This window comes from Alosa alosa, chromosome 1, assembly GCF_017589495.1.
Source record: "Alosa alosa isolate M-15738 ecotype Scorff River chromosome 1, AALO_Geno_1.1, whole genome shotgun sequence".
Classification (NCBI taxonomy): domain Eukaryota; kingdom Metazoa; phylum Chordata; class Actinopteri; order Clupeiformes; family Clupeidae; genus Alosa; species Alosa alosa.
The window spans coordinates 27355070-27381102 of record NC_063189.1 but is presented as its reverse complement, the minus strand read 5'-3'; the positions used below and the strand labels follow the sequence as shown (position 1 = coordinate 27381102).

Sequence of the window (26033 nt, the reverse complement as noted above, 5' to 3'; positions counted from 1 at the left end):
CCACAAGGTGCCCAACTGAGAGTGACTCAGTTGATTAGACTAAGATGAGCTCCTTCATAAACAATAAGGAAAGTGGGGCTGCATGTAAACATACATCTGAGATGAGGACACTGACCTTTTACAGATCCACACAAGAAAAATTAAAAGAACTAAACAAAATAACTAAAAATTAAAAGAACAAAGCAAAGTAGAAAACAAAATTATAGACTCCATTTGGGGTAACTATGGAGTCTAAGGCCAGCATGTTGTACCAAAAAGAAAGAGAAAAACAAAGAAAAGAAAAGAAAAGACAATCAACCAAAAACACATCGACACACCATATTGCGCATGTTGCGATAGATTCAGACTTGTTTTACATTGAACAAATGCAGTTGATTCAAATAATACTTTTGAAACTGCAGCCTACTGCATGATCATAGGACCTAGATTATGGACAAGGGGATATTTGATATGCATATCAATACACATATAGGAATATCCTTCACTAAAAATGAATCAAGTACACTGAACTGTACAATATCTTCAATGGACACTGCTAAGCAAAACACTGTCTTGCTCCCACAGTAATACTGTTTTTTTTATTCTTTCTTTTTTAATATATATTTATATATTTATAATACAAGACTAAAACTATCGACAAAAAAAGCCACGGTGGGGGTGGGGAGAAGGGTACCTCCCCGGATGTTAATGTGCATGTGTGCGTGAGTGTGTGTCAGGGCCATATCTGAGTAGACACCCCGAGTCTGACACTCAAGAACAAAGGTCTGTAGGTGCTGCCGTCGGACTTAAACACTGACTAGTTTCAAGTAAGCAGCCTTTCCAGAAGAGACAGGTCTGAGACAGGTCTGGATGTTAAAGAAAAAGAAAAAAAAAAAAAAAAAAAAAAAAAAAAAAAAAAAAAATGCCTTTAATAGATGTGCAGACAGGGGGCGCTCTCTGCTTTACAGAGCTCATCTGCAACCATGACTACTGAAGACTTCACCTCACAACTCAACAAACCCCATTGAAATTACATCTTGCTTGCATGAAACACATGTCTACGTGAAGGACTAGGGTTGTAATGGGCTAAAAGGGTCAGAAATATTTGGCCGAGAGCAAAGCGGAAGGTCGGCGTGTTACACATTGTTAGTCTCTTGCACTGAGCTGAGGGAGGGACACCCTGGCGAGCGGAGGGGCATGCTTGAACACAGCATTGTCTTCAGAAACCAAGTTCTAATTCTACAGGAATCTGTGTACAATGAAACCAATACAAATTAACCGTGGTTGCGTAAGTGACAGTTTGAAAACAAATGACAAACTAAAATCATAATAATCATCATCATTATTATCATCATCATCATCAAAAACAGAAATGGTGGCGTATTTGTATCAAGCATTAATTTTCAGTGTTTTCACCCATAAAACAGGGGTTACAGTGTCAAGCATCCCCCTCCATCTGATTGTCTTCTCAAATGGCTCCTCTTCAAGAGAGGAATTATGGAGAGACAACAGAGTTCAAACGAGATTATCACTAATGGCTGGTTCAGTAAGACACCATCCATTACAAACAACCACCCTGTAGTGTGGTCATACGATTGAACTAGCCCCCTCCTCTCTAGATCACTTTTTCGATCATTCCCTCCCTCCCTCCGCCCTTCCTCTCGATTCCCACTCTTTCCATCTCATTTCTCGGACAACAGCACCCTCTAGTAGCCTGGGAGAACTCCTAGTCCTCTCCCATTTTCCACTGATATCCATCTCGTTCTATCCTTCGATCTCTTTTCCCCTTCTCCTTTTCTTCCTCCTTGGCCGGGTTTGGGGGGGGTTAACCGTTCAGCAGGTAGACCACCAGTTCGTAGGTGGACATCATGATGGCGGTGTTGGGTATCTGCCGGACCAGATGGGTAGTAAGACCACGGTAGAGGGCGCGGTAGCCCTCCTCACGTATCACCATGCCAAAAGTCTGAAAGAAGGAGCGGTACTTGCTACCCTCCTCTCGAAGTCTAGTGCGGATCACCTCTGTAGGAGAGACAGAGAGAAGAGTCACTGTGCCATTCACAAAAAGCTCATCATCCCTTCAGGTGCTATTATATGTAGCCGTTTGTTTTTAAATCACACATAAAAGCATTACAGCATACAAATGCTTTGAGCATAACTTCAGTGATGAAACACTATGGTAGGGATGTTTTTCTCTTTGAAAGGGTCTTTTTTAACAGTTGTGTTAACTATTTTAACTGAATGTTACTAATAAAAAGTAACATGTCTCAGAAGAGGCTTTTGTATAAAGCTTTAGAACTAATTAACAGGAAGTTGTTTCTTGTTTTTCTTTGAAACCTGTTCCTGCCCACAACAAATTTCATGTTTACTATGTGTGTTTTTCTATAAATTATACACATCTTAAATAATTCAGGTTCAGGTACTGATCAGTAAAGGCAAGGTTTGCAAGCTGTATGTGAAGATGCAGTCAGATCCTCCTTTCAAATATGCTCATTTGCCGTAACCCAACCAACTTTTTTTTTCCTCCAAGCTTTTTCTGCTGATTTTCTGACTGTTCGACCAAATTATTCTTTTTTTTTGCCAATAAAGGTACAATTTCATTGAGTGTTTGGTGTTGTTTTAGACGTGAAATTTAGTCAATTTTATTTTTTAGTTGAGTAGAAATGTTTTAGTTTAGTAGAAATGTAGTCGATTACCTTCACTTAACTATACCTCATGTCTAAAATTAATCACATATTTGTTTTGGTGATTGGGAGTAAAACATACACTTAACTACCTACTGATTATTTTTTTTCCCAGATTTGGATGAGCAAACAAATTTATTTCTAAGGATGGCCTCAGTTGTTAAAAATAGAGAAAGACTCGGAAAAAGACTAACCATGTGGATAAGCAATAGAGGTGGCACAGGTTTTGGATGTGGCTGCTGCCAGCATCATCCCTACGAAGTCTGATGCGTCCTTCACCACCTCCTCCTCCTCGTCCATGTTGGCCTGGACCTTGGACTCCAGCAGCTTGCGTTTGATGCTCTCGTATATCACAAAATGGATGACAGTCTCTGAGATGCCAGCATAGGATGCTGACATGCCCCTGTAGAATCCCCGGATCCCGTCTGCCTGGTACACCCGTCGGACACAGTCAAATGCACTCATGTGACGCTCACCTCGGTTCCTACACAGCATTGGATTAGTAAAATGTCAAATACATCAAAGGCTTTCTTTAAAAAAAAAAAAAAAAAAAAAAGTAATCTCGATTTTATTCATCGATTTAGTACAGAGAGGATCTGTTTGTTAAAAATGACCCAAACACACTTGTTTCACTCACCTGGCATCAAGTTGCAAGCGGGTCTTGATAAGCCAGATTGGATTGGTTGCTGTAATTGCTGTAAACCCTGGGAAAAATAAGACAGGAGGTTCAGAGGAGGTAGTAACAGACAGTGCATGTCAACACACTCATGGACAATCTGTTGGCCTAGTGCTCTAGACAACATCGCCAGTAGTGATAAATCCTCAATCCGTAAATTTTACCAATCCACATGAAAACTCATTTAACATGGGTTTATGGCTGAGTTATTTGCAAAAGATATCCAATGCACTCCATACTACTTGAGCTTAATACTTGAGGACTTTGAACGGCCTATATTACTGACCAACTGCATCCTGCTCAGGAATGCATCCCTATCATCATTATTATTGATGGTAACACAGATGTCCTCTTAGGAAAAAAGGTAGAAGTCAAGATGACCTCTCAGAAGTGATTTCAGGCCATAAGCCATAAGCTCAGGTTAAAGAAGTAATCCTCAAACTCAAGCATCTGAACTGATATTGTAACTGGCCAATATGTGAATACTAACCCTCCCCCAACAAAAATAAACATTTGAGTAACAATGTTGTACAAGAATAGCTATTAATATTAATTTATATATATTTTTTTCACAATAACTCAGTGAAGTATACTTGTGCGGTAGCTCTTTTGAAGAGCCATTTACTAGTGACTAAAACATCAATAAAATGTTGTGAGGGCAAAGGCTGTGTAAGCCTATCTCCACATGCTGCATATCAATGGCTTCCGTGGGATGGGTTGTTAATTGTCGCAATGTTCAAAACTAACACAAAATATGACAACTGGTATCCCTGATGGGTCAAAGTCACTCCATGCCAGTACAGCAAGGAAAATTACAGACACGTAAGGTTTAGACACACGGAATTAGTATACATGTTAGCGCCGAGAGGTCAGTTTTTTTGCTTTTTGCTGTTGTTCGTTTTTGCTTTTTAAAACGTGCAGTGAATAGTGCATGGGTTGTGCAAATGCAATGGCTTTAATAAGTGATATACATTCAACTTGGGTTACATGAACTACCCATTTTGAATTCTCTATGCTGTGTTATCGACAGACTAGCTCTAGACAGCTGGCTTCAGTTTCACTAAGTGGATGTGTGCACAATAGTTTTTTTTTTTTTTTTTTTTGATGAGAAGATTGTAGTATGATCTAAGTTCAGATACTCTGAGATCAAGTCAAGGTGGATACCACCCCCACCCCTCCTACCCACCACAACGAAACAAAGTCAACCCCAATTGCCAACTTAGAGTATAGCAATAATAGCCTTCATGAAAGTCTATGACTATCCTGCTCACACAAAAACGTATTATTTTTCTTATGCTAGTAACACATCTATGCATGTCGTTCTGAACCTAGAGAAAGGTGGGGAGGTGGTGGTGGTGGATGTGGGTGTCTACAGAGGGGAGGGGAGGGGGTTGAAATTCCTAAGGAGCAATTGGGTGGAAAGTATGAGAGAAGATCTGTAGCAGTAGCAAGTAGTAGTGGAAGAGAGGAAGAGGAGGAGGAAGAAAGAGAGGAAGAGCAGAGAGCGTCTCTGGCGAGTACTCACGGGGGAGGGGGACAAAGCTACTCCACACAGCTGCAGTAAGAAGCCTGCAGACATTGGCTGCCCCGCAGGGCCCCCCACGCAGGGCTGCCAACTACAGTATAGAGCCCTAAAATAGACACAGGCTTGTCTGTACCACAGTCACAAGCAGTAGCAGCAGCAGCAGCAGCAGAAGTCCCCCCCTTTTTTTTTTTTTTTTTTATTTTTTTTTTTATTAAAGAAGATGATGAAGACAAAAAAGCACACTCAAAATACACACTACGTGGAATGGGATGGAATAGAGAATCATCCGTTATTTCCCATGACCCCACACTAACTCCCCTGCCACCTCGCCTTCATCAAATCCCCACCCGCCCGCCCATCACCCTCCCACCCAGTGATGCTGTGCTCCTTGTTGAGAGCACGAGAGCACAAGAACATAAGAGACCTGTTTGGACTCTGGTTTATCCTTCTCTTTCTTTTCACACAAAATGGGTAAGTGCCATCAGAAGGGCAGTGAGAAAGAAAGAAAGACAGAAGGAGCAGAAAACAAGGAGGAGGAAGAAAAAAGGGGGAGGATATAGAATGTAAAAGAAATTGCAAAATTCTTCTTTCAAAAGTTCTGAAGCCTGACAGATCACAGCAGTCTTGCTCTTAATCTTAATCTTAATTAAACTCAAAAGATGGAGGGGACAGAGCCTAGCTGATGCTACAAGAGCAGCAAGAACAGTGTCGTCATTGCCATTATCACAACAATTTCATCAGACGTACATGTTGGAGGGAGAAAGAAGTCATTGGGGTGAAAAGGGGGCAAAGTATAAAGTGAAACGGTAATAAAATGTTCGGTCAAGCAGTGCAAAGTAAATAATACAAATATATATTTTTTAAAACTGGGACATGCTAACCTTGTCAACCTTGTTGAATAAATAAGGCAATGAGTATGTTTCACAGTTAACAAATACAATGTGTAGGGCTTTCTTAGAAGCATATGATTGTGCATAAAATGCTATTTTCCTTAACCAGTGATGATATGATGACTTGAAAGACATTTCTGCTGAATCAGGAACAAGGCACATGGTTCACTTCAGACAGAATAAGACGTTTGGTGTAGAAGCATCTGAAATGTCAGGCAGATCATGCTTAATGGAATTTAAAATGTCATGTTTAGTCAAATGTAGGACAGAGGTTATGTCCATATGCCTATACCGTACAGCTGCTATGACATATTGCACTCAACATGTCTAGTCTGCTGCTGGGACAATGTACTCTTGGCCTACAGCCTGGGGTGTCATTTAACATTCCTGGAACAGAAGCCAAGAGCCATACATCTCCATGCATGACACTGCAACATTACCATACCTGGGTGTCTTTACTGTACAGCCAAGTAGACATGGCTCTACTAGCACGTATGTGCACGTCAGACTACAGGAATGACAGCCTTCCCATAGGCTCTTGGCCGACTGCCTTTGTTCTATATGCAACGTCTACGTGGCCGTGGAATACTGCCCTACTTTATGCAGTGATCTGACCTACATTTGCAGAGGCACAGGCATACAGGAGACGAGCTGGCGAATGGGGTCTTGATTGGCGAAGTTTGATCTACGCACCCAATGTGGGAAGTGTCAATCACGGGTGAAACTGAGGCGGTTTGCAGGAAAGTGAGACGACTCTGATATACCACTCGGATAGAATGGCTGGGAAAATTTTCCACTGCCTTTAATGGCATGGCTAAACAATATTTTTGGTGTAGCCATGTTATAAAATTTTACAAAAGGTAATTAAAAGTGTTTTACAGCATGGCTTACTACAGAGCATAACACACCTTAGAAAATATTTGGTGATTATGACATTATCTCTACATCTTTATTTATTATTTAGTTATTTAGATATGATTCACTGCAATAAAGGACTGTTTTGACATGGATTATTGCTTAAGTGTTACAAACATTTAAGACAGGTCTGTGTCTCATGTGCAGTGTGTCCTAGTGCAAGTTAACACAACTTCAATGAGAAAAGCTACTGTATTACAAACTGCTTGATAACTTTGACTATCATACAATGCTGGGTACACTTGATAACATAGGTAGGCAGGTCCATAAACATTAGATAAGTTGACAAGGTTACCATGCCCCAGGGCTGACTACTCTTGGAAGTAAGGGAGAGGAGTGTGTGTGTGTGTGTGCATGTGTGCATGTATCATTTGCAGTTATATTATGATTTAATTACCTTTACAGGGGGTGACAGGCTGGTTAGGGCCAAAGTGTCAAGACTGTGCAATAACAAGGGAGATTAGGAGACAGGGGCAAAACAAAAATAAAAACAAAAACAAAAAGAACTAGCTACAAGCCTGCAGCTACTGAGTATATGATAAATATAAAAAAAACAAACATACATCAGCATTTCTATCATAATCATAAGCATCATCATCATCATTACGGTTAGGAGAATCATGTCCATACCAGTGAGAAGAGGAGACTACCTGAGGCGTCCGCGGATCCGCCTGCGCCAGTCGCGAGGACCACCGCTCACTCACTGCGCATCGCGCCCTACATGTTAGCGTCCTCAACTACACACAGCACAGACAGCGCAGCGTGTGAAGCCAGACTGTTTAGTAGCACACTGGTATGTAATGACCTATGGCCTCCAGCCCTCAAAACAAGAGGAGAAGAAACAAGGGGGAACAACTAAAACGGAAGAAAGAAAAAATGGAAAGGAAAGCACAACCCAAACTTTAAGGACCTTAATTTAAGTTTTTCCCTTTTCTTTTCATTAAAAGAAAAGCACTGTTTTGTAGTGTATTCGGAGGTGTTACTGTACCAGAGTTTTGTGAGCAAAGGGCTCAGTCAATACTGGAGCTCAAATGAAATCCATCGATGTAGTCCAGAGTGACAAGAACGTCCACTCAAAAGCAGGAACGTTTCCCGATTTTTCCATTTTTAGTTATTAAATTGATTTGTTGATTGATTGATTTTTTTCTTGTAAAATATTGTCAGAAAATACACAGTGTGGATATCATGACGATTCTGACAACCTGGTCATATTTTACATTTGTACATATATTTATGTATGTTTTTATTTTCTTATTAACAGTTTTTGAGATTTAACTTCCATTTTCCCCTTTTGTCTGAGGGTAGAAGTCTGAACTCTGAAGACAGGAGATGTTTATGAGTGGATGGATGGGCCGATCCTGAAAGTCTTCAATTGTGCTTTCGGACAAACCAGTCGTGCTTTTTGCTTTTTCATTCTACCCATGCTACCCCATAGCTAGTAAATTACCTCAAAATGGAGGGGAAAAATAACAAATAAATTTTTTTTAAAAACATCTAAAAGGTGAGGGCAAATGTCCTAGACTAACCATGCCCAATCAGTCGTTAAACAACTAAAAACAAATGTGCTCATTCTTAAACCACAACTTCCAATCAAACAAAAATATCAAAACAATGTAACTTATTTAACAATTGAAAAGGAGGCCAATTGACTGATAAACAAGTTACCTACACTTAATATTTAGCGAAAACGTCTTTGTGACATTACATCCATTTTTAATAGAGCAGAGACTGAGAGCGAGTGCAAACTGTAGCATTTCTACACAGTCTGGTTAAATATGACAAAAAAGGGGAGCACTGTTACAGTTTTAGTATTCTTCAGTCAGAGTGGATGCAGCGGTTAACGGCTCTCCTCTTACCTGCTAAGGCGGCCGAGACCATGTGCACCTGTGTGGAGTCGGGCTCGAACACGCCATTTAGTTTCTCCTTCGCTGTCGAGTAGGCGGCAAAATATATGGCTCTGTGGAAGGAAAAAGGACAAGGCTGAGTCTACGTTTGTCTAACTACAGTATGCACCAAATCATGGTAATGGTCTCAGATTATACACCAATCTGGTAAAATATAGTGGCAATCTGGCAGAACACGTGTGTTGGAACGGTGATCGATCAGGTTGAAAAAGTGCACAAACAAGAATTTTTCTGGCCTAGATGGGCTGGCTCGGTGTGAACTGAGGTAGAACGCCAATAAGACGAGTGTTCCTCTGTGTAGTCCGACTCTACGGACATGGCTTCTGGCTTGTATGGGAAGATTTTTCCAAGTCTACATCCGTGATGTCTCTAACGAACCCAATCATTCTTTGGCTATTGTGATGACCAGGGCTGATTACTGACACCCAGTCAGAATAAGGGGTTTGCTTTGTGCCCTATATAAATCACAACAAAGCTCTCCACAAACTCCATGGTAGCCAAGTAGAATGAAAAATCACATGCGGAGGAGTGCATCTTGGCTTCCACTTTGTTTGCACACGTGCGCTACATGACAATGAAGTCTTTGATGTGAAATGGAATGCTGCATTATGCAACTCCTCAGAATATTGCATCCACCTTATGCTGTTCTTACTAAGCTTGTGATAGATGACGCCTGAATAGCAACTGCTCAGACTCTATCAGGCCCAGTTGTGGCTTTGTGACTCAACATTGTACAGACTCAATAGCTAAGTACCCTAGCAAGCACCCAATGCTGATGTGTGAATGACTAGTAATGACAAAAGCCAACAATGATTCACTAAATATCTTAAATGAAATGTTGCAATTTTACTCTTTAAGCGCTTTCAGATATAACCTCCGGAGTATATGCAGAGGTTTGTCAAACGGCGGTCCTACCCTTCGGTGGTTTCAGATATGATGCTAACCTGCGGACCTTATACTGACCTTATAGGGATGTATGTGTGAACGACATACACGCACATTACAGAATCTCTGTGTGGTAGTCGAGAGAGGGGTGGGGGTTTGTAAAGTTCACAAGATCACGAGATATGGCCCTTAGAATATATCGCGCCGCTGCCTGTCACAGCTGCTTTTGTTTACAAAGTGTAGCCTATGCATTATGTAGGCTAAAGAAGAGAAATCTATTGTACGTAGGCTAATACTTGAAGTAGGCTAGTCACGTAAGTGCGCACTTGAAATTGACCTACAGTATTTGTATGTGTGCTTCGAATAAACACATGTATCCGTTTCAACGTTATGTACCAGAATTACTTGGCTATATAACCCCAAATCTGGTTTGCGTTGGAGAGAGAGCATGCACAAACTTTATCGTAGGTTACCAGACAATTCAGTAGGCTAACTCAAGACTTCAAGGCCATCATACAACGTTTTTAAGCAACAAACAAAATACTAACCGTGAAGTTGTTCTCATGGTTTATTTTTTCCAAAAGCATCCTCTCCCCATGTGTCTATTGCAGTTACGTAAGGAGCTTGGAACAAAGTTGCGTTTTCTTCGTTTTCATTTTCTCTAGCCATATTTATGCTCAACAAATATCAGCAAGCTCATCTCTGAGGTCATGAGAAGGCTATCAATGAACAGAAAACCGTGTTGGCTAACAATTTATTAAATGCTCCTGTTATTGTCGTCAACGACGTCGCTGTAGGCTACTGCCTTTTCAGCACCTTCTGCTTATGATTCAGTCTTTTGAATTCGTTTGGCCTTGCCATGCAGTTGTAGGCTACAACGTGCCGTTCCCTTCATGTGTTCTATCAAAATGTTGAATGCCCTAATGGACCGTAGCTCCGTGATGTCTGCATCTTTCTATGCCACTCCACCATAACACTGGCATTTAAGTCAGATCTAAACACATGGACGCACGAAAGAAACGTCACCAACACACCCTCTTACTTGTTGTGAATTTTACACAGCACATTTACATAATGTCCGGAGGAAATACTGGGGGAGTAGTAGAACAACCAGCTAAAGGTTATGTCGTTCAGATATACGGCCCCACCGTTTAACATCGGCAGAACCTCCGGTCTTACACGCATGTCTGAAAGCGCTTTTTGAGTATAGGTCCGGCCATATCTAATATAGTGTGCCTGTATGACTCGAGAGTGCCCAATCAGACATGGTTACGTAAGGTAAGGGCACATAAATGAACAGAAGGCGCACACATTCTTCATTAATATTCTCTCTCTCTCTCTCTCTCCAAATCTAAAAGTCATTTAGGGCAATGTTGTGTCTCCCTGTCTCCCTGTCTCCCAACCCATAAAGCTCTGATGCCCAACCAGCCTCTGGCAATGCAGAGGGGTCAAATCAGTCTGTATTGGATAGCATAGCCCACATCACATGACATGGCATTAACAGTGGATTGAATCAGTGACAGAAGGCAATTTAGAATAGGAGAGGGAAAAAGAAAGGAAGGGAGGGAGGAAGAGATACAGGATTACGCAAATAAAATTTCCGTTGCGGCTTGGATTTTAATCCCTGTGTGTTGTGTGTGTGTGTGTGTGTGTGTGTGAGAGAGAGAGAGAGAGAGATGAATGGATGAATGTTGTGCCTTCTTTATTATGTAAGCCACAGAGACAGTTTCACTGGGAGGACGCGGGGCGGATTTAAGGCCTATGGTGCTGCAACACTGTTGCAGACGGAGCAGCCAAAAGCCCAGCCGACCGTGGGCCCTTTCCAGATGAGCTGACCAGGGGCTTAATGTGACAGCCTGGTTACCGAGTGCCTAGTATCTTTCCACTTCCTCCAAACCCACTCCCCCGCACTGTACTCAGCCAATCAGGGGCGTCTGCACTCCAAAGCATCCGGGGAACACATCTGTCGGGTTTTCACCAATCAGATGTGCAGGAGCGTGCCAGACCAGAAGGAAGGTTTAATTATAGTTTTGCAAAGACTGACAATACTCGCACTCAATGCAACTGAGATTTGGTGCTTCAACACGAGTGGTGTGTTTACAAATGAAAGGGATTGTAAGTATGTTTATATGCTCATGCAAGCACTTTCTGTTGTGTCCTGTTTTGCTTTTGGCTGTGAGCACGTGGACTCGCGTTATTAGGGCTATTGAAGTGCCCTCCTCTCCTCTACGGTGTTCTTTCCTGCTTTTATGTAACAGCCTGTTTAGTCATGAGCGGCTAAACGTGTCCCAAAAAAAAGCATGGGCAAAGATATACACAAAAATATACTAGGCCAGAGTAGACTCTCTCTCCCCCTCTCACACACACACAAAAATATGTGTACAACATATAGGCCATTAAACCAGAAGGCTTTGCACCTCATATATATATATATATATATATATATATATATATATATATATATATATATATATATATATATATATATATATATATATACACACACACACACACACATAGCTACCACTTACATAACAGGGCATGGAAAAATGTCCTACATGCTGACCCGATTCATTCACACTCGCAAAAGAACATTCAAGATGTAGACAAGGCAATGTTATGAAAAGAAAGCTTCACAATTTGCATGTCACAATCAAACTGAAGCTCGAATAAAACACACTAAATTGCCAACAGCCAAACCTCGTCCAATTAGAACCAGAGTTTGGTAGCTAGGGACAAGTGTCTGGGTCATGATTGCTAGGGAGTGGTGTAGTGCTCTGGTGAGTGAGGGAAAGAAACTGTCTGAGAGAGAGAGCTAGCTAATACAAGGTTAAAGCACAATTGTATAATGTTCCACATATGCTAAACCAGCGAAAGCTATTGTTAAAAAATGCTATGGCCATTCGTGACCAACACAACACCTACCTCTGACTCAGTCCACTGGTTCTAATGCGAGTGACATTCACAGGCAAGCGCAGCCTATCTATTTGTCTCTGCCTTGGTCTGGCATTCTGGGTCTTGAAGCTTTGATTTTAGGGCTGCTCGCCTGGACTAGACTGAGTTGTGCAACAGGAGAGTATTTATTCACATCTCATGAGTCAGGTGCATGTCTGCTACACAACAACAACAGCAGCAGCAGCATCTTGAGATCATCTCAAAGAATCCCTCCCACATGCGTGCATAGGACACATGTACGTGCTGGGAAACACTGTGGCAATCTTCTCTAGCCCTTCAATTTCATTACAGTGGATTGAGAAACTATGTCTAGGGGCTGCGTATTGTATATGTTAATATGTTGTATATGTTAAAACTGATTTAATCAAATTGTGATTCAGGATCGATATGGGTATATACCACATACTATTTCTAGTAATAAACAGCATCTTATATTTGGGGAGGTGTTTGAAAAGCTCTGAAGGAGACACAAACTTACACGCGCAGAATCACTGTCAAAGACTAAAAATAGTTAAGAAAAGGTCAAAGGTTTTTATCAAATTCTTACCATTCGAGGTACATATGGTTATAGTTGCTTTAACTGAAATAATGAATGTAACAACAGGTTTTCTTCTATGTGTTTGTAATTAAATTAGAGAGTGCCATATAATGGGGCACAAAGGTAGTAATGGGAATGCTTTTAGTGCTTAGCCATGACAGTCATTGTGCATAGCCATGAACCTGAAAACTAAGCTAAAATAAAATAAGAGTCTAAATGTTGATCCATAAATTTTACAGAAATGTAAAAAAGAAAATCTATAAAATAATAATACAATAATAAAGTACAACAGATCTAGTTGTTGTAGTGGATAGATAGATAGATAGATAGATACTTTATTGATCAAGTTCAAGGAATTTTAGTGTGCAGTACTTATGGTAAGATTGATGTGGAGGCAAGGCTGCCGCTATGCAGTGTTATGCAATGTCACATGGGAGGTGGGGCAAAATCAGGACTTAAGGGAGGAAAAAAACTTCCTCTCTCATCTTCATCTTCACAACTGTGAGGAAATGAGGGCAAATCCCAACAGGAAACAACCCAGGAAAGATATTAAAGAGATATATCTGTTCTCACACACCTTGCGGAAAAGCCATCCGATCATGCTCACACAAACAATGGACAAAACACACACAGTCTTGCCAACGCACAAACAATGAATGAAAACAGCAAGGTATACTCCGTTTTTCATCATGTACACACACTCTCACACTTGTGTCAATGTATCGATAACAGAAAGGTATCACAATACCCTGAAATTACAAATGCTATGATACCCAATCTCATTGGTATCACTATCTGTGCTTTTAGTGGTGTTTTTATCAGGTTTTGATAAAAGCCTTATTTGTTACCAGTTAAAAACAAAACAATTTTAAGTTCCATGCTTGTCATCTACAACTATTCTATTACTTCTATAAGTGATGTTTAAAAGGAAACTTGGCAACTATTTCAACGTAATAAACCCGTTTAGAAATCATTTGGATGGTTAAATGACCTGTTCCGGTGAAAATGGTGACTTTTCCCGCTGCCCCTAGCGTCCCCAGGCGGAAAACCAACCTTGCAACATTGAGACTACCGTCCCGGAAAAAGAAGTGAGAAACAAGAAACTCGTTTTAAATCGTGTTTCTCACCTTGTAACATCCACATTGTCTGCCGAACTTATGCTAACCGTTTTGCTAGCTTGTTAACAAATCCATGTGCTTTATCGTTACCTTTTTCCAGTTTGAATTAGCATAATGCACAACTTCTCCAGCAGAGGGGGAAATCCTGCCAAGTTTCCCTTTAAGGTTTCCCCGGTGGTTCTGTTTCAGTATTGGTATTGAGATATATAGGCATGGTATTGTGTAAAACCCATAATTTTGGAGACAACGCTAATACCTAACACACAAACACACACACATAGGCTTGATGAGCGACGAGCAGCCAACCGACCAGCTACCTGCTCTTAGTAAGTCCCCTGACAGCTGTGTGTGGAGAACATCCTGCACAACAGCCCTGTGTTTCCATTCCTCTCGTCTCGCTTGCTCCACTTACATCACCGCCTGTGAGGCCAGATCAGAAGAACGAGCCAGCGCGGGGCAACGGGGAACAGTGGCCTTGTTTGTCCAAAACTGCTGGAAGCCCAGGAGTGTTTGCTTAGAAAGCGGCGGTCGCTTAGCGTTTTGTTTAATGAGCTGTGCGGGGCCAAGAAAATAACACTGACAAGGTATGGCTAGCTAGGTCCCAGATTCGTTAATGCAGTCAGGCACCACTGTAACATCCCTCAACGATTACAGAGCTCAAGGGCAGCTTTATATTCACTAACCCTGCTAACTACCATCAAGAGCAGTTTTAAATCAATTGTTCTGTCTAACTGCTGGTATGCTATGTGTGCTCCCTTTCCCTCTTTATGTGATACAAACTTTGGTAGAGTAGGGAGGGTTGAGGAGGCTCCCATGTGACCAAAGACATACAGGATAGGAGAGGAGACATGTCAGTCATACTGTACCTAGAAGGAGCCACGCCCACAAGGTTAGGCCCCAGACCTCTAAAGAGTGATCGAGGTCCTTCTTTCTGCAATATTAACCTGAAAGAGACAAGAAAGAGGAGTGTGTGGTTAGATTCAGGTCACAATGCTTTATCAAAGATATAGATGGTATATAAACCTATTAAAAAGTATTACATCCAAAATTAAAGGAACATGAACATATTTCTGATGGGGGCAGTAGCACTCAGGATGACAGAGAACACATGTTTGGAAATCACACTGTTTGCATTTCAGAGACCTTTTTCTTTTAATGCACTTCCAAATACGAAGGTTACACAGAATTCACGAGAATGAACTTCGACGTTAGATCAAATTCCTCTTGATGGGGCTTGAGTGCCAGAATAAATAAAGTCGTTCATAACTTCTGCCTGCTTAATAAAACAACACGAGCAGCATGGGCTAGCTCAGCTAGCCTCTAACACTATCTCTGATATGGCAAGCTAGTCTAGAGCTGGCCTGATCTGAATAAGGCTTGCATATGGCCTGCAGACTGTGATTATGCTTAGATATCATAGACTCCACAGAGCCGTCTAGATTCATCCGTTGAACAAATTAGTCAGTATTTATTTTTTTTGAAACAGTCCAACTTGCATCAGGCTAAACTACAAGCCTTAACACTAGCCGTACACTACATCCCAGCCAAAAATGTCTTGTAAAAATGGCCCCGAGTAGCTACAGCATTGGGAACCACCTCTGGAACAAAACTGTGTCACAAACTGTGGCCTGGGTCTATATCATTCATGTATGTGGCTGTGATCTGGAGCGATTAATGCTGGAGATGTCCTGGCACATGTGTTGCTCAGATGCAGTTTTATTCTGGCTGAACATGGCCAAATTTGAATGAACTGGGTGCCGGGTGCCCGAGCACCCAACCCCCACCCCCCCCAACACACACACACACACACAGTCTAATCCCCTCTTTCTTTACTGCAGCAGGCACAACTGGCCTTGTGGGTAAAATACCTCTCCACGACTCCTCCTCCTTCACTGCTGACCCACTTTCTCATGTCAAAGCCTGAGTGTGTGTGTGTGTGTGTGTGTGTGTGTGTGTGTGTGTGTGTGTGTGTGTGTGTGTGTGTGTGTGTGTGTGTGTATGAGAAGGAGAGAGAACCAGTCTTTTTTACCCTCCCCTTTTTCCCTCTAGAGTGCTGAAGCTGGTTCAACACACTTTTTTTCTGGAGGCCTAAGAAATCAAGACACAACCAAGGGAGAAGGGAAGTTCCCTAAAAACCAAGCTGCCACACCCCCGATATTCAGCAGAGCACATACACCACTCTATAATAGCGGCCCCTATTATACAGTTTGAGTGGGTCTCCTAGAGCAGGGGTCCCCAACCTTTTATGTACTGTTCCGTGTTGTGCATGCATTACTTGAAAAAAAAAAAAAACTAGCTCCAGTTATGTATGAACAGTGAAGGCAACGAACTCTTAAAAATGTGAAAAAAGTGAACTTGAAGAAGCGAAAATTGAACAATATGAACTATGAAAATCGAACAACTTGAAGCTACATCTATCATGTGTGAACATGCTTAACAAAATATGGTAACAAAACATGGGAACTAAAACGCGTGCATTACTTAATATAATCAGTGGGAGCCCTGTGCTTGTTTCCCCTGCAACAAGAAGGTTCGATCTGGGGGTGATGGAAGACAGTGACACCCTCAGTGTGTTTGAAATGTCCAGTCGATTAGCAATTTGGTCTTAGTTGCAGTCATTGCCGAAAACCCGCCTCGCATAGATCACGTGGTGGGAAATGGTAGCAACGTTTTCAGCGCTTTTACGGCTATCTCGGGATATTCTGCTTTGGTTTTCATCCAAAAACCCGCCAGAGAGTTTCCTCATAGCCTACTTACTCTTAAGACCACCGTCATTTGCAATTTCGATCAACCGCTCTTCCTCCTGCGCTGACAAGTTAGGACTATTCGGGATATTGACAAATGGGTTGCGGACCCACTCATTGGTTTGCCGTTGATCTTTGGAGGATGGGAAGTAACGCTCAAACTCATTTGAAAGCGCAACAAGGTGATCGCGCACCAGCTGCGAGAGAAAGGGCCCTGCCTCAGTCTCTCCCAAAATCCTCACTACTGTTTGGAACATATCAAATACACCCCGATCCACTCGTCGTATCCACAAATCAAGCTTGGCTTTAAATGCAGCGACTTTATCTGCCAGTTTAAAGACAGTCGTCATTCTCCCCTGCAGTGACAGGTTGAGGTCATTAAGCAACCCGAATGTCACACAGGTAAGCGAGTTTTGACACCCAGCCCTCATCACTAAAATATGCAGCTAACGGTGACTTTTTTTCTGTAAGAAAAATATCCTCTGACATATCATCAATTCGCCTATGGACAGTGCTTGCAGAAAGCGGTACCTGAGCTATTTTTTTAGCTGCAGCCTCCCCAAGGAGTTCATTGCACATGCCTTTACCAGCAGGCAGAATTAACTCTTCCCCAATAGTAAAGGGGTTCTTAGATTTAGCAATCCGACTAGCCACTATGAGGCTTTTAGCGCAGCCACGTTCACCGATGTGGTTGCTTTACGCACTAGTTTTTTGTCCTTCTTGCTCGCGTTTCTTACGCTCAAAGAACTCAAGGGGTTTGTCTTTAAGTGTAGGATGCTTGGACTCAAGATGTCGAATTAGCTTTGATGGTTTGATTGCTTCGTTTGACAACTTATCGCCAAATACCACACATAAAGGACTTGGTGCATGCGAGTCACTGGTCTCTGCGAAACCATATTTTAAATATGACTCGTCACATTTCGTATTGAATAACCCTTTCTTTTTCTTTGTGGTATCTGGCTCACCATCGTCAGTGGGTATTATTGCGAACGTGACATTATTGCGAATTAAATTGAGTTTATTTAGTTTGCATGCATTTTTTTTTAAACTCTTGTCGTAGGCTACGGCCCGGTTAGGAATGTCCCGCAGCCCGGTGGTTGGGGACCGCTGTCCTAGAGGTCTAAGCTATGCCTCTGGAGCGACACCATCCCCCACTCCCATCAGGCAATAGGTGTGAACATCTCTGTGAGCGCCAGGTGACAGTCTGGACATTCCTTGGTCCATAGTTTGCACCATAACAGTGGCCCCATTATGACATTGCCAGTTATGGAGCTTTGTCCTCGTCACCCATGGCTAGCACAGGCGGCATTCACTCACGTAATCTCTCTTATTTTACACGGTCATCCCAAGGAGAGAGTTGGGGGCGGAGGGAGAACAGCCCTGGCCTTGTGCGTCTCTTAAATCCCTGACTGCGCTGAATAAAAAATGGGCTTGTGATATTTGTTTTCTTAGCTCCAAAGTCAAAAATAGGGGCAGCGGAGGGTGGTGGGAAGCTTCAACCAATCAAATGCTGGCAGACACAGGAAGAGCTGCTCCAGCGGCAGACTGGTGTGGGATTTCTGCACTTGGCAGGATCTAAGGAGCTCAACAGCTCTGAACCAGTTTCTGCCTCCCCAATCATGTCAAGCATTATTCATCTCCGCCAAGACCCCATAGGCATCACCCCATATGCATGCCAATCTTACCACCATAATGCCTGTTAGGGATTCATAATGGAACATTTGTTACAGAAAGTGTAGCAATGTGTACACAGGATACAGACTAGGCCTATGTCCTATCATGTTTTACTGCTCTGTGTTGATTGAGAGACAGATAGCCACAACATAGTTCTCGAAGAAATAGGCTAAGCAAAGAAATGCAAATAGTGTGGATCATGTGGCTGACAGCACTGGTATTTAGGACAATGACTAACCCATTCAACCCATCCATCCAGTTTTATGCTCAGAATAGGGCTGCACCATATGAGGAAAACATCTAATTGTGTTTTTTTCTGAAGGATATTGTGATCGCAATTTGCAATACGATTTTTGAATGTTAATGAATTAATTCAGATCAATATTCCAAATGTCTCTTAAAGTTGCACCACTTCTGATTGGTGAGCATGCCTACTGCATGAGAAGCACAAAACCTCACCAATCAGAAGTGCTGGGCTTCTCACGCTGCCAATCAGTAAATTTTGGCATTTGTATTATTAGGCAACATATTACTACATTATCTTTTGTGACCTTAAGTGACCCAGATCCCCCAAACCCAATTTAGATCTACTGAGAGTTTTCAGACATTGCTAACAGTTGACTATGGTATCAGAGCATTTCAAGTCAGCCAGTGCAATAGGGCTGGACAAGAGTAGTTATTCGATAGCTCAGTTTCCTGGGTTATTTTTCTGTGACTTTTGAAGACCATCAAATGGCTAAAAAAAATCAGATGGGCTAAACAATATTAGCATCCATTCACTGCCAGAGACACTGAAGTTCCCTGGAAAATTAAGTGTTTGAAGCATTTGTCCAATAAAAGTATAACTTTTCTGCATTGAAAAAGTGCATATGCTAAAGTGCCACTGAAGCTGCAATTGAATGGGTTTAAATCAGTTATGCTGCCACATTAGCTCATGGTGATCTAGCCCAGTTGATCTCTTTGGCCAAATATATTGATATAGAAGAGGTTGGTAGGTTGATCTATACACAGTTGTAGCCTATTTGTTCATATTGTCTACATATTATCATTTTAATGGGGGCAGAGCTTCCATTGGAGTCTTAGAGCTGCTACCTATCATAAGCAGAGCAGTGCAGTAAACAAGGTGCACTTTCAGACTTCATGTCTGCAGTGTGTGTGTGTGTGTGTGTGTGTGGCTGGGGTCAGTCAACACTCACTTGAGGCAGTGCAGGGGACCTGGGGGGGACATGCGGGCCACGCTGGCCCCGTTGACGCCGCTGAGCTGCACCTCAGACACGTAGAAGGTGGTGACGGAGGATGACTGGAGCCTGGTCTTCACCACCTCCAGTGGGCACGTCAGGATAGCACCCACTGTGCCCCCACAGCTGCACCACACAGCCGAGAGACAAGGAGAGAGAGAGAGAGAGAGGAGAGAGAGAGAGAGAGAGAGAGAGAGAGAGAGCATGAATTAAGGTGTGGACATGCAATTAAGGCACAATGCCAGTGTTTCCCATACATTGACTAATCTGTGGCAGGGCGCCACAAAATAAAAATCGGCCGCCACAGATTTATATTCTGTTTTATTTAATTTAGGCTAAATTAAATATAAGGTCAAATCCTTGCATTGCCATTGAGCTGCGCTTTTTACGCACGCAGCCTTTCCTTGCCCCACCCGTTCTCTCTCAGAGCCATGCCCCTCCTCTGCATGTGCATTTAACAAAATATTCACTATTGTTGAAGGATTGTTCTTGCCACATAGAAGCATTGCATAGAAGACGTCTGGCTAAATTGCTATTAAATTAGAAATGTCAAACAAATTTCGCCTACGTAGAACTCGATTGCACAGTTTGCGTAGCCTACCGCTTTGTTCTTCTCCATAGTTTGATATACCAAAAATCCGAAGTAGGCCTACTTCCACATCGAACTCCTCAAGTTATTAGGGCCTATCTCTCGTCTCTCTACATGTCGCACAGGTTGATCGCGTTGTCCTCCATTTTTTGGTAAAACACAAGCAGCACAGCAGCTGATTGAAACAGCTGTTCCCGGTGCGTAAAATTGGTGGGAATTTTCTTTTTAGCTTTCGCAATGTTTACTGCACTTCGGAATTCTTTTATATTCTTATATTCTTGTTTGTGAATTTTGTTACATCTATCTTTTTTATTTGCTTATTTCGTTTAAAATTAATAGTGTACATATTAGGTTAAAATTCCCTATTTTAGTTTTCGAAACTTGTGTTGTTTGGTCCAATCGATTTTCGAACGTAAAGTGACAGCCCTAATGAAGAGCGAAAGTGGAAAAAGGGGCAACAAGTTTGCTCAGGTCACAGTGAGTCAGCTATACGTGCTCATACTCACATGCATGCCGCTTTAACTAGGCAAGGGCAGGCGAATGGTAAACCCGCTAACTTCACATTCACTTACACACATTCAATTCTTTACTTGAATTGACAAGTTACAGGATATGCACCATAACAAGATCCAAGTTTATCTTAAAGCAACACCAAAGAACTTTCATTCTGTCGCACACACGCTATTTGTTTATCCAGCACCGGCTTTGCAAATAACGATGTCCACAGACAAGGTAGAATGTTTTGCATGATTTATAAAAGTACGATGTATTGCGACATCAGCAAGTCAAAGTTTCTTATGTCTCATTCCATCGAACTACAGATCCGCTACCAGATCTGGCAAACTTACATAGTGCGGTTATAGCCGATAGAGGGCCGTGAAGCAAATGCAGAATTGCCGTTCACCCTGTTACAAGTTGATGAACCACTGAAACGATTTTGGAAACATTATTTTAAGGTACAAAAAAACTCTTTGGTGTTGCTTTAAAAAAGGTTTCCTTCAGCTGCACACTCACTTGTTCCCCTCCAAATTCACTCACTCTCGCACACACAGACAGGCAGACACGCACCCTCTCACCTTGATGTGATTTATCTAATCTTCCCTAAGGCCAGGGTGGAAGTAGGCTACAACTGCCTGCAACTGTGAAATGCATGACGCCTGCATCTCTTCATCAGGGCTGCAGCTTTGTAAAAAAAGACATTTGGGCGCGTAATGGAACAATACGGTCAATCCCATTACCTACACTGAAGCACCTGCACACTACATGCCTTCACATTCCTTCATTTTAGCAGACAGTTGTATCCAGGTCAACATTATGAAAACGACATAATGAAGCATGTATATGAAGCATGTATATTCAACATTTTCACCAGAGCATGCTGGGCTCTGGCATCACAAGCACACCGCTGAAGCTACGGAGCCACGGCAGTGCTAGCTTTCTGTGGAAAGGCCACACAAACAAACAAAGTCTTTTAGGCCTTAGTTAAGCTCCTGAAGACTACTCATTGTGAATATTATTAAGCCAATAAGACCAAAGCTAATCTAGGGTGAGAGGGGCAGCAGGACTGGTTTTGTGGTTGTGGGTGCAGCACATGCATAGAAGACCAGAAGACCTCTCCTTGGAATCCCATACAGCATTTGGCCCCCTATCTCTCCTCCCGCCTTCTCCTCCTGTTGCTGCTCCTGCTGCTCCTACTCCATAACAGTCTATTTATACGCTGCCTTTCAAAAGGACGACCCACATACTAGCAGGCGTGAACTTTGCCCCAGATAGGGGTGTTCTCGTGGCTGTTGCTACTGACTCTGTTGCTGGAGACCAGCCCACTAGCCGCATGTGCAGGCCTCCACTACGATGCAAAACAAACTCAGGGCTAGTCAGTCAGTTAACCCCAGTGTGTGTGTCCCCTGCAAACACACAGTGGAAACTTTCTCTTTCATGGAAGGAGATCTCATTCACAATAAGTGGATTGTGAAAATAACAATGTAGAATCAATGTTGAGGTCTGTGCCACACACCAGTATGCAGCCTTAACTGGTTTAGTAAAAGGGGAAGTGCTTATGGGGGAAGAGTTATGAAGTCAGTAACACAGAAAATTCAATGGAATGGAGACGGGGGGGGGGGCAACTTTTCCCACTTCCACAAAATGGCGATTCTTAGGCAATCATTACCAGATTTTTCTTTGCTACAGAGAGACACGGCTGTTGTTTGGTTGGAAGAGACTTATCTGACAGTACAGGATTTAAGCTTCCAAACTCTTTTTAACCAGGCCCAACTAGCCTTGTCGACTTTCATCTGCGCAGCCTTGACCACAACACCAGAAATAGATATGTCTACAAGTACTGCCTGCTTACTCGCAAAACAAGTAGGCTATTTTAGATTGGGCTTCAGATCAAATATTTACACAGCCCCTAAATGCCTTAAAGGACAGTGAAATAACACAATCTGACATGTTAGTATCAATACATTACCCATAAAATAAGCATAAAGAATGTTGACCACAAAGGCCTAATTGTATTGCTTTACCATGACAAAAAATATCAGTGATTCAGCTCCTTTGGCATATTATAGGTCTACTACACTGAAGAAAGAGAGGAAGGCAACATAGCTGAAACTGCTTAGATGCTATGTTATATATTTAAATATAGACTACGAAGAAACTGAAAAAGGCTTTAAATAGCAAATACATGTGCTGATCATCACCAAAACCTAATGAATGGGTCCCCTTGACCAATTTATCGTAACAAACATATGGCACCTTTGGACTTTCATAACAGCCTAACACTGCTGTAACAACTTAAGCCTTCGCAACATTCAGCAGGCCAACAAACAAAACATCCAATGCAAAGTACTCAGTGTTAGACCACAACTTGTAGGAGAAAAAACTAAACTCAACATCTCATCTGTTTGGAATTCTGCTCACCAAAAATCTTGGAAAAGGATGGCATCTATTTCAGAATTACGTCTAATACAGACACGTGAATGAGAAAGTCTTTTCAAGGTAAACCTGTAAACCTTTCTATTTATGTGTGTACAGTATTGCAGATTACCTATTTTTCCAATGTCCAACATAAAAAATGAAATAAACTTGCATTCAGATTAGAGTTCATCATGGGCTTCTTACTTAAAAGGTGCAATGTATATTAAATCTGCTGAAAGCTGAAGGTTTCCCCATTGACAACAGTGATGCATCATTCCACCTTGCTTGGGAAGGATGTTGATTTCTAGTCTTATCTGAGAACTTTAAAAGGGACTGGAACAGAACCAACTGTAGCCGCACAATTCATTTTTTTGCAGTCTGGTCATGAAAGTGGTCTTGCAGGGGCAACAGGACTCAGCTTTCCAGCAGAGCCCTCAAATTGCCAAGCACCTTCGCCCAAGCAGAGATTGCTTGGCAGAACATGCTAACTCCAACCACCGAAGTCTGCAGTGCAAAAAGCAAGAACATACCGCCTGTTCCCAAACTATGATAGCAGTGTGCCAATTCATTTAAGGAGCCGATGTGATTCTATTACATGTTTCTATTGTTGTTGTGGTGGTTGATATTAGTATTATTATCAAGACTACAGCTCAAAACTCTCTTCCACAGTGGTGCTTCTGTTGGAATGAATAAGAACTGCTTCACAGTGGATGTGCTTGGTCATGGATCAGGACTGGGATGAATGATGTAGTTGAGGCAGCAGGGCTTCATGACATAGGGCTAAAGAACACCCAACTTCAGTTATGTGTTGTACCGCCTTGATTCGAGAGATGACAGGCTTCCTAATAACACAGCTTATGGTGATGGTGTCACTGTCCACACTCCACAGAAGGGCCTAGACCTGTGCCTTGACTGCAGAAAAGTCTGTGAGTATTAATTTAGCCTTTTCCAAAAGGTTGGAGCACCTTGACCAATTTATCTACAAAAACATTAATTTGTTAAATGTTCAGGTTGCAATCAATTCACCCGTTTTTGGACGGCATCAAGGGGGCTATATCCAACTGGTCCACCAGCCTGCATAAATGACTGCAGGCTCTGTTCATATTCAAAGCTTAAAGTAAAGGGCCAAACGTTTATTTGACGCTATACCTTCCCTCAGTGTGTGTATGGTGAGTCATCTGTATTTTAATCGTACGTGCTTGATTGACTGCCCTTTTGACCTTGAAAGGTAAATACATCTCGTTGCGTTCAATGCTACTTATAAGCTATATATGATTGGTTCGCTTGATTGGAGTTAAATTGTGGTGGATTTTGACGTTATTAAACGTTGACTACATAACACGAATGTATTTCTAGAAGATCTACTTCTACTTACGGCAGTGAACATTATGTGAGCAATCGAACTGACATTTCTTACAGCACGAGAACAGATACGTACACGGTGCTGAAAGGTTTTCAGCTAACATTTAACGTTACATCGTTGGTTTTGTTTTGATCGTAACAAGTCGTGCCTGTGGAACGAAGGCAGTTAAAAGAAACCGCTGGCGTGTCTACCTCTGCACCACACTGTCTTGTTTGACATTAGCTAACGTTAGCTCTAACGTTAAAGCTAACGTTGACATGCTGATGTAACGTTGCTGCAAGGAAATTAGTATAGTGGCATACTTATAACCAATATGATAACATAGACAAACATATTCTTACACACCATCATTGCTACTTGTATACAACAAAATAACGATATTTGACGATAGCCATGAAACTGACGTTATGATTGCTCTTGACGAGGACGCGAGTGACTCGCTCCATTATGCACTGACACACCGCAACGAACACCGAAGGCTAGGCCGCAGCTTCGAGGGATAACATAATCTTATTTAGAGTAGCGTTAGATTGGAAGACAGAAAACGCCATAATATAATATAATAGTCAGATCGTTTGCTTGACAAGCGGGCTCTGTGTGCTAAATTGTGCTATTTTGATGTGTGACGTAGTGACTTCCTTCAAGTGACATAACAACAACGTTAACGTTAATGTAGCTACTCACCCTCCAGCAAAGAGATGAACCAGGGTGTCCCTTTGACTCATTCTTTCTCATATCCTAGCCCGCTGTTAGGAGGCACTGCAATGGGCTAACGCGCCGACCAGCACGTCGACCACGTTCCGATTCGTCGATGCACTTCGCTGCAACACTGTGAACGGCGTCTTCCAACAGCCCTATTCAATAACAAACACCCTGGCTAGCTAGCTAATGCGCAGAAGTGGCTAACTTGCTGCGCGCTGGCTAACTGTTAGCTAGCTAGCCGGTTATCAAATCGCTAACGGTGACCAGACTGACGACTTTACTGCTATATGCTGTCCTCTTCAGTCCCGAGTTACGTTGAAGACGATAAAGGCTGCAAAGACAACAATAGCCTTGTCGATCCCAATGTCAAATAGACTCTGTCAGCTCAGATCGCAATCCAACTCTTGTTGGCTCCGTTGTGTCCGCTCGGTCCGCAGGCTGCAGCTGTGCAAAATGAAGCAGAGAGTGAAGTCCGTATTTACAGTCGAATCACAAGCCAGAAAACAGAGGCTGTGATTGGACGATGGTACCAGTACGTCACGTAGTCCCCACCCGATCATGCTCTCTTCACATGATCACACATAGATGTGAAAGAAGAAGAATGTCAACACACTTGTACGTTTGACAAATAATTATTACCAGCTTACATCTAACGTTTGTTGCCAAATGATTAACTGTATTTTTATTGAAGTAGTGATTTTAGAAATAAACCATCTTAGGAAATTATTTTGAAGTCAATAG

The 26033-nt window shown here is 42.1% G+C and overlaps 1 protein-coding gene across 1 annotated transcript; it reads right to left on the bottom strand.

Moving 5' to 3' along the window:
* Nucleotides 1-1796: 1796 nt before the first annotated feature.
* slc25a36a (solute carrier family 25 member 36a) lies at nucleotides 1797-25755 on the bottom strand. Its single transcript, XM_048244763.1, has 7 exons — nucleotides 25275-25755; nucleotides 19681-19848; nucleotides 14933-15010; nucleotides 8523-8623; nucleotides 3298-3364; nucleotides 2855-3144; nucleotides 1797-1998 (listed from the first exon to the last, which is right to left on the bottom strand). The coding sequence occupies exons 1-7, from the start codon at nucleotides 25313-25315 to the stop codon at nucleotides 1805-1807; spliced, it is 939 nt and encodes a 312-aa protein (XP_048100720.1). The 5' UTR covers nucleotides 25316-25755; the 3' UTR covers nucleotides 1797-1804.
* Nucleotides 25756-26033: the final 278 nt, after the last annotated feature.

Coding starts and splice junctions, on each gene's coding strand:
- slc25a36a (XM_048244763.1), bottom strand. CDS start 25,315: ATGAGTCAAAGGGACACCCTGGTTCATCTCTTTGCTGGAGG. Junction 8,624..14,932: donor GTGGGCGTGGCTCCTTCTAG/GTACAGTATGAC, acceptor TTCCTTCCACAG/AGCCATATATTTTGCCGCCT. Junction 1,999..2,854: donor CTCTATTGCTTATCCACATG/GTTAGTCTTTTT, acceptor TCTCTCCTACAG/AGGTGATCCGCACTAGACTT.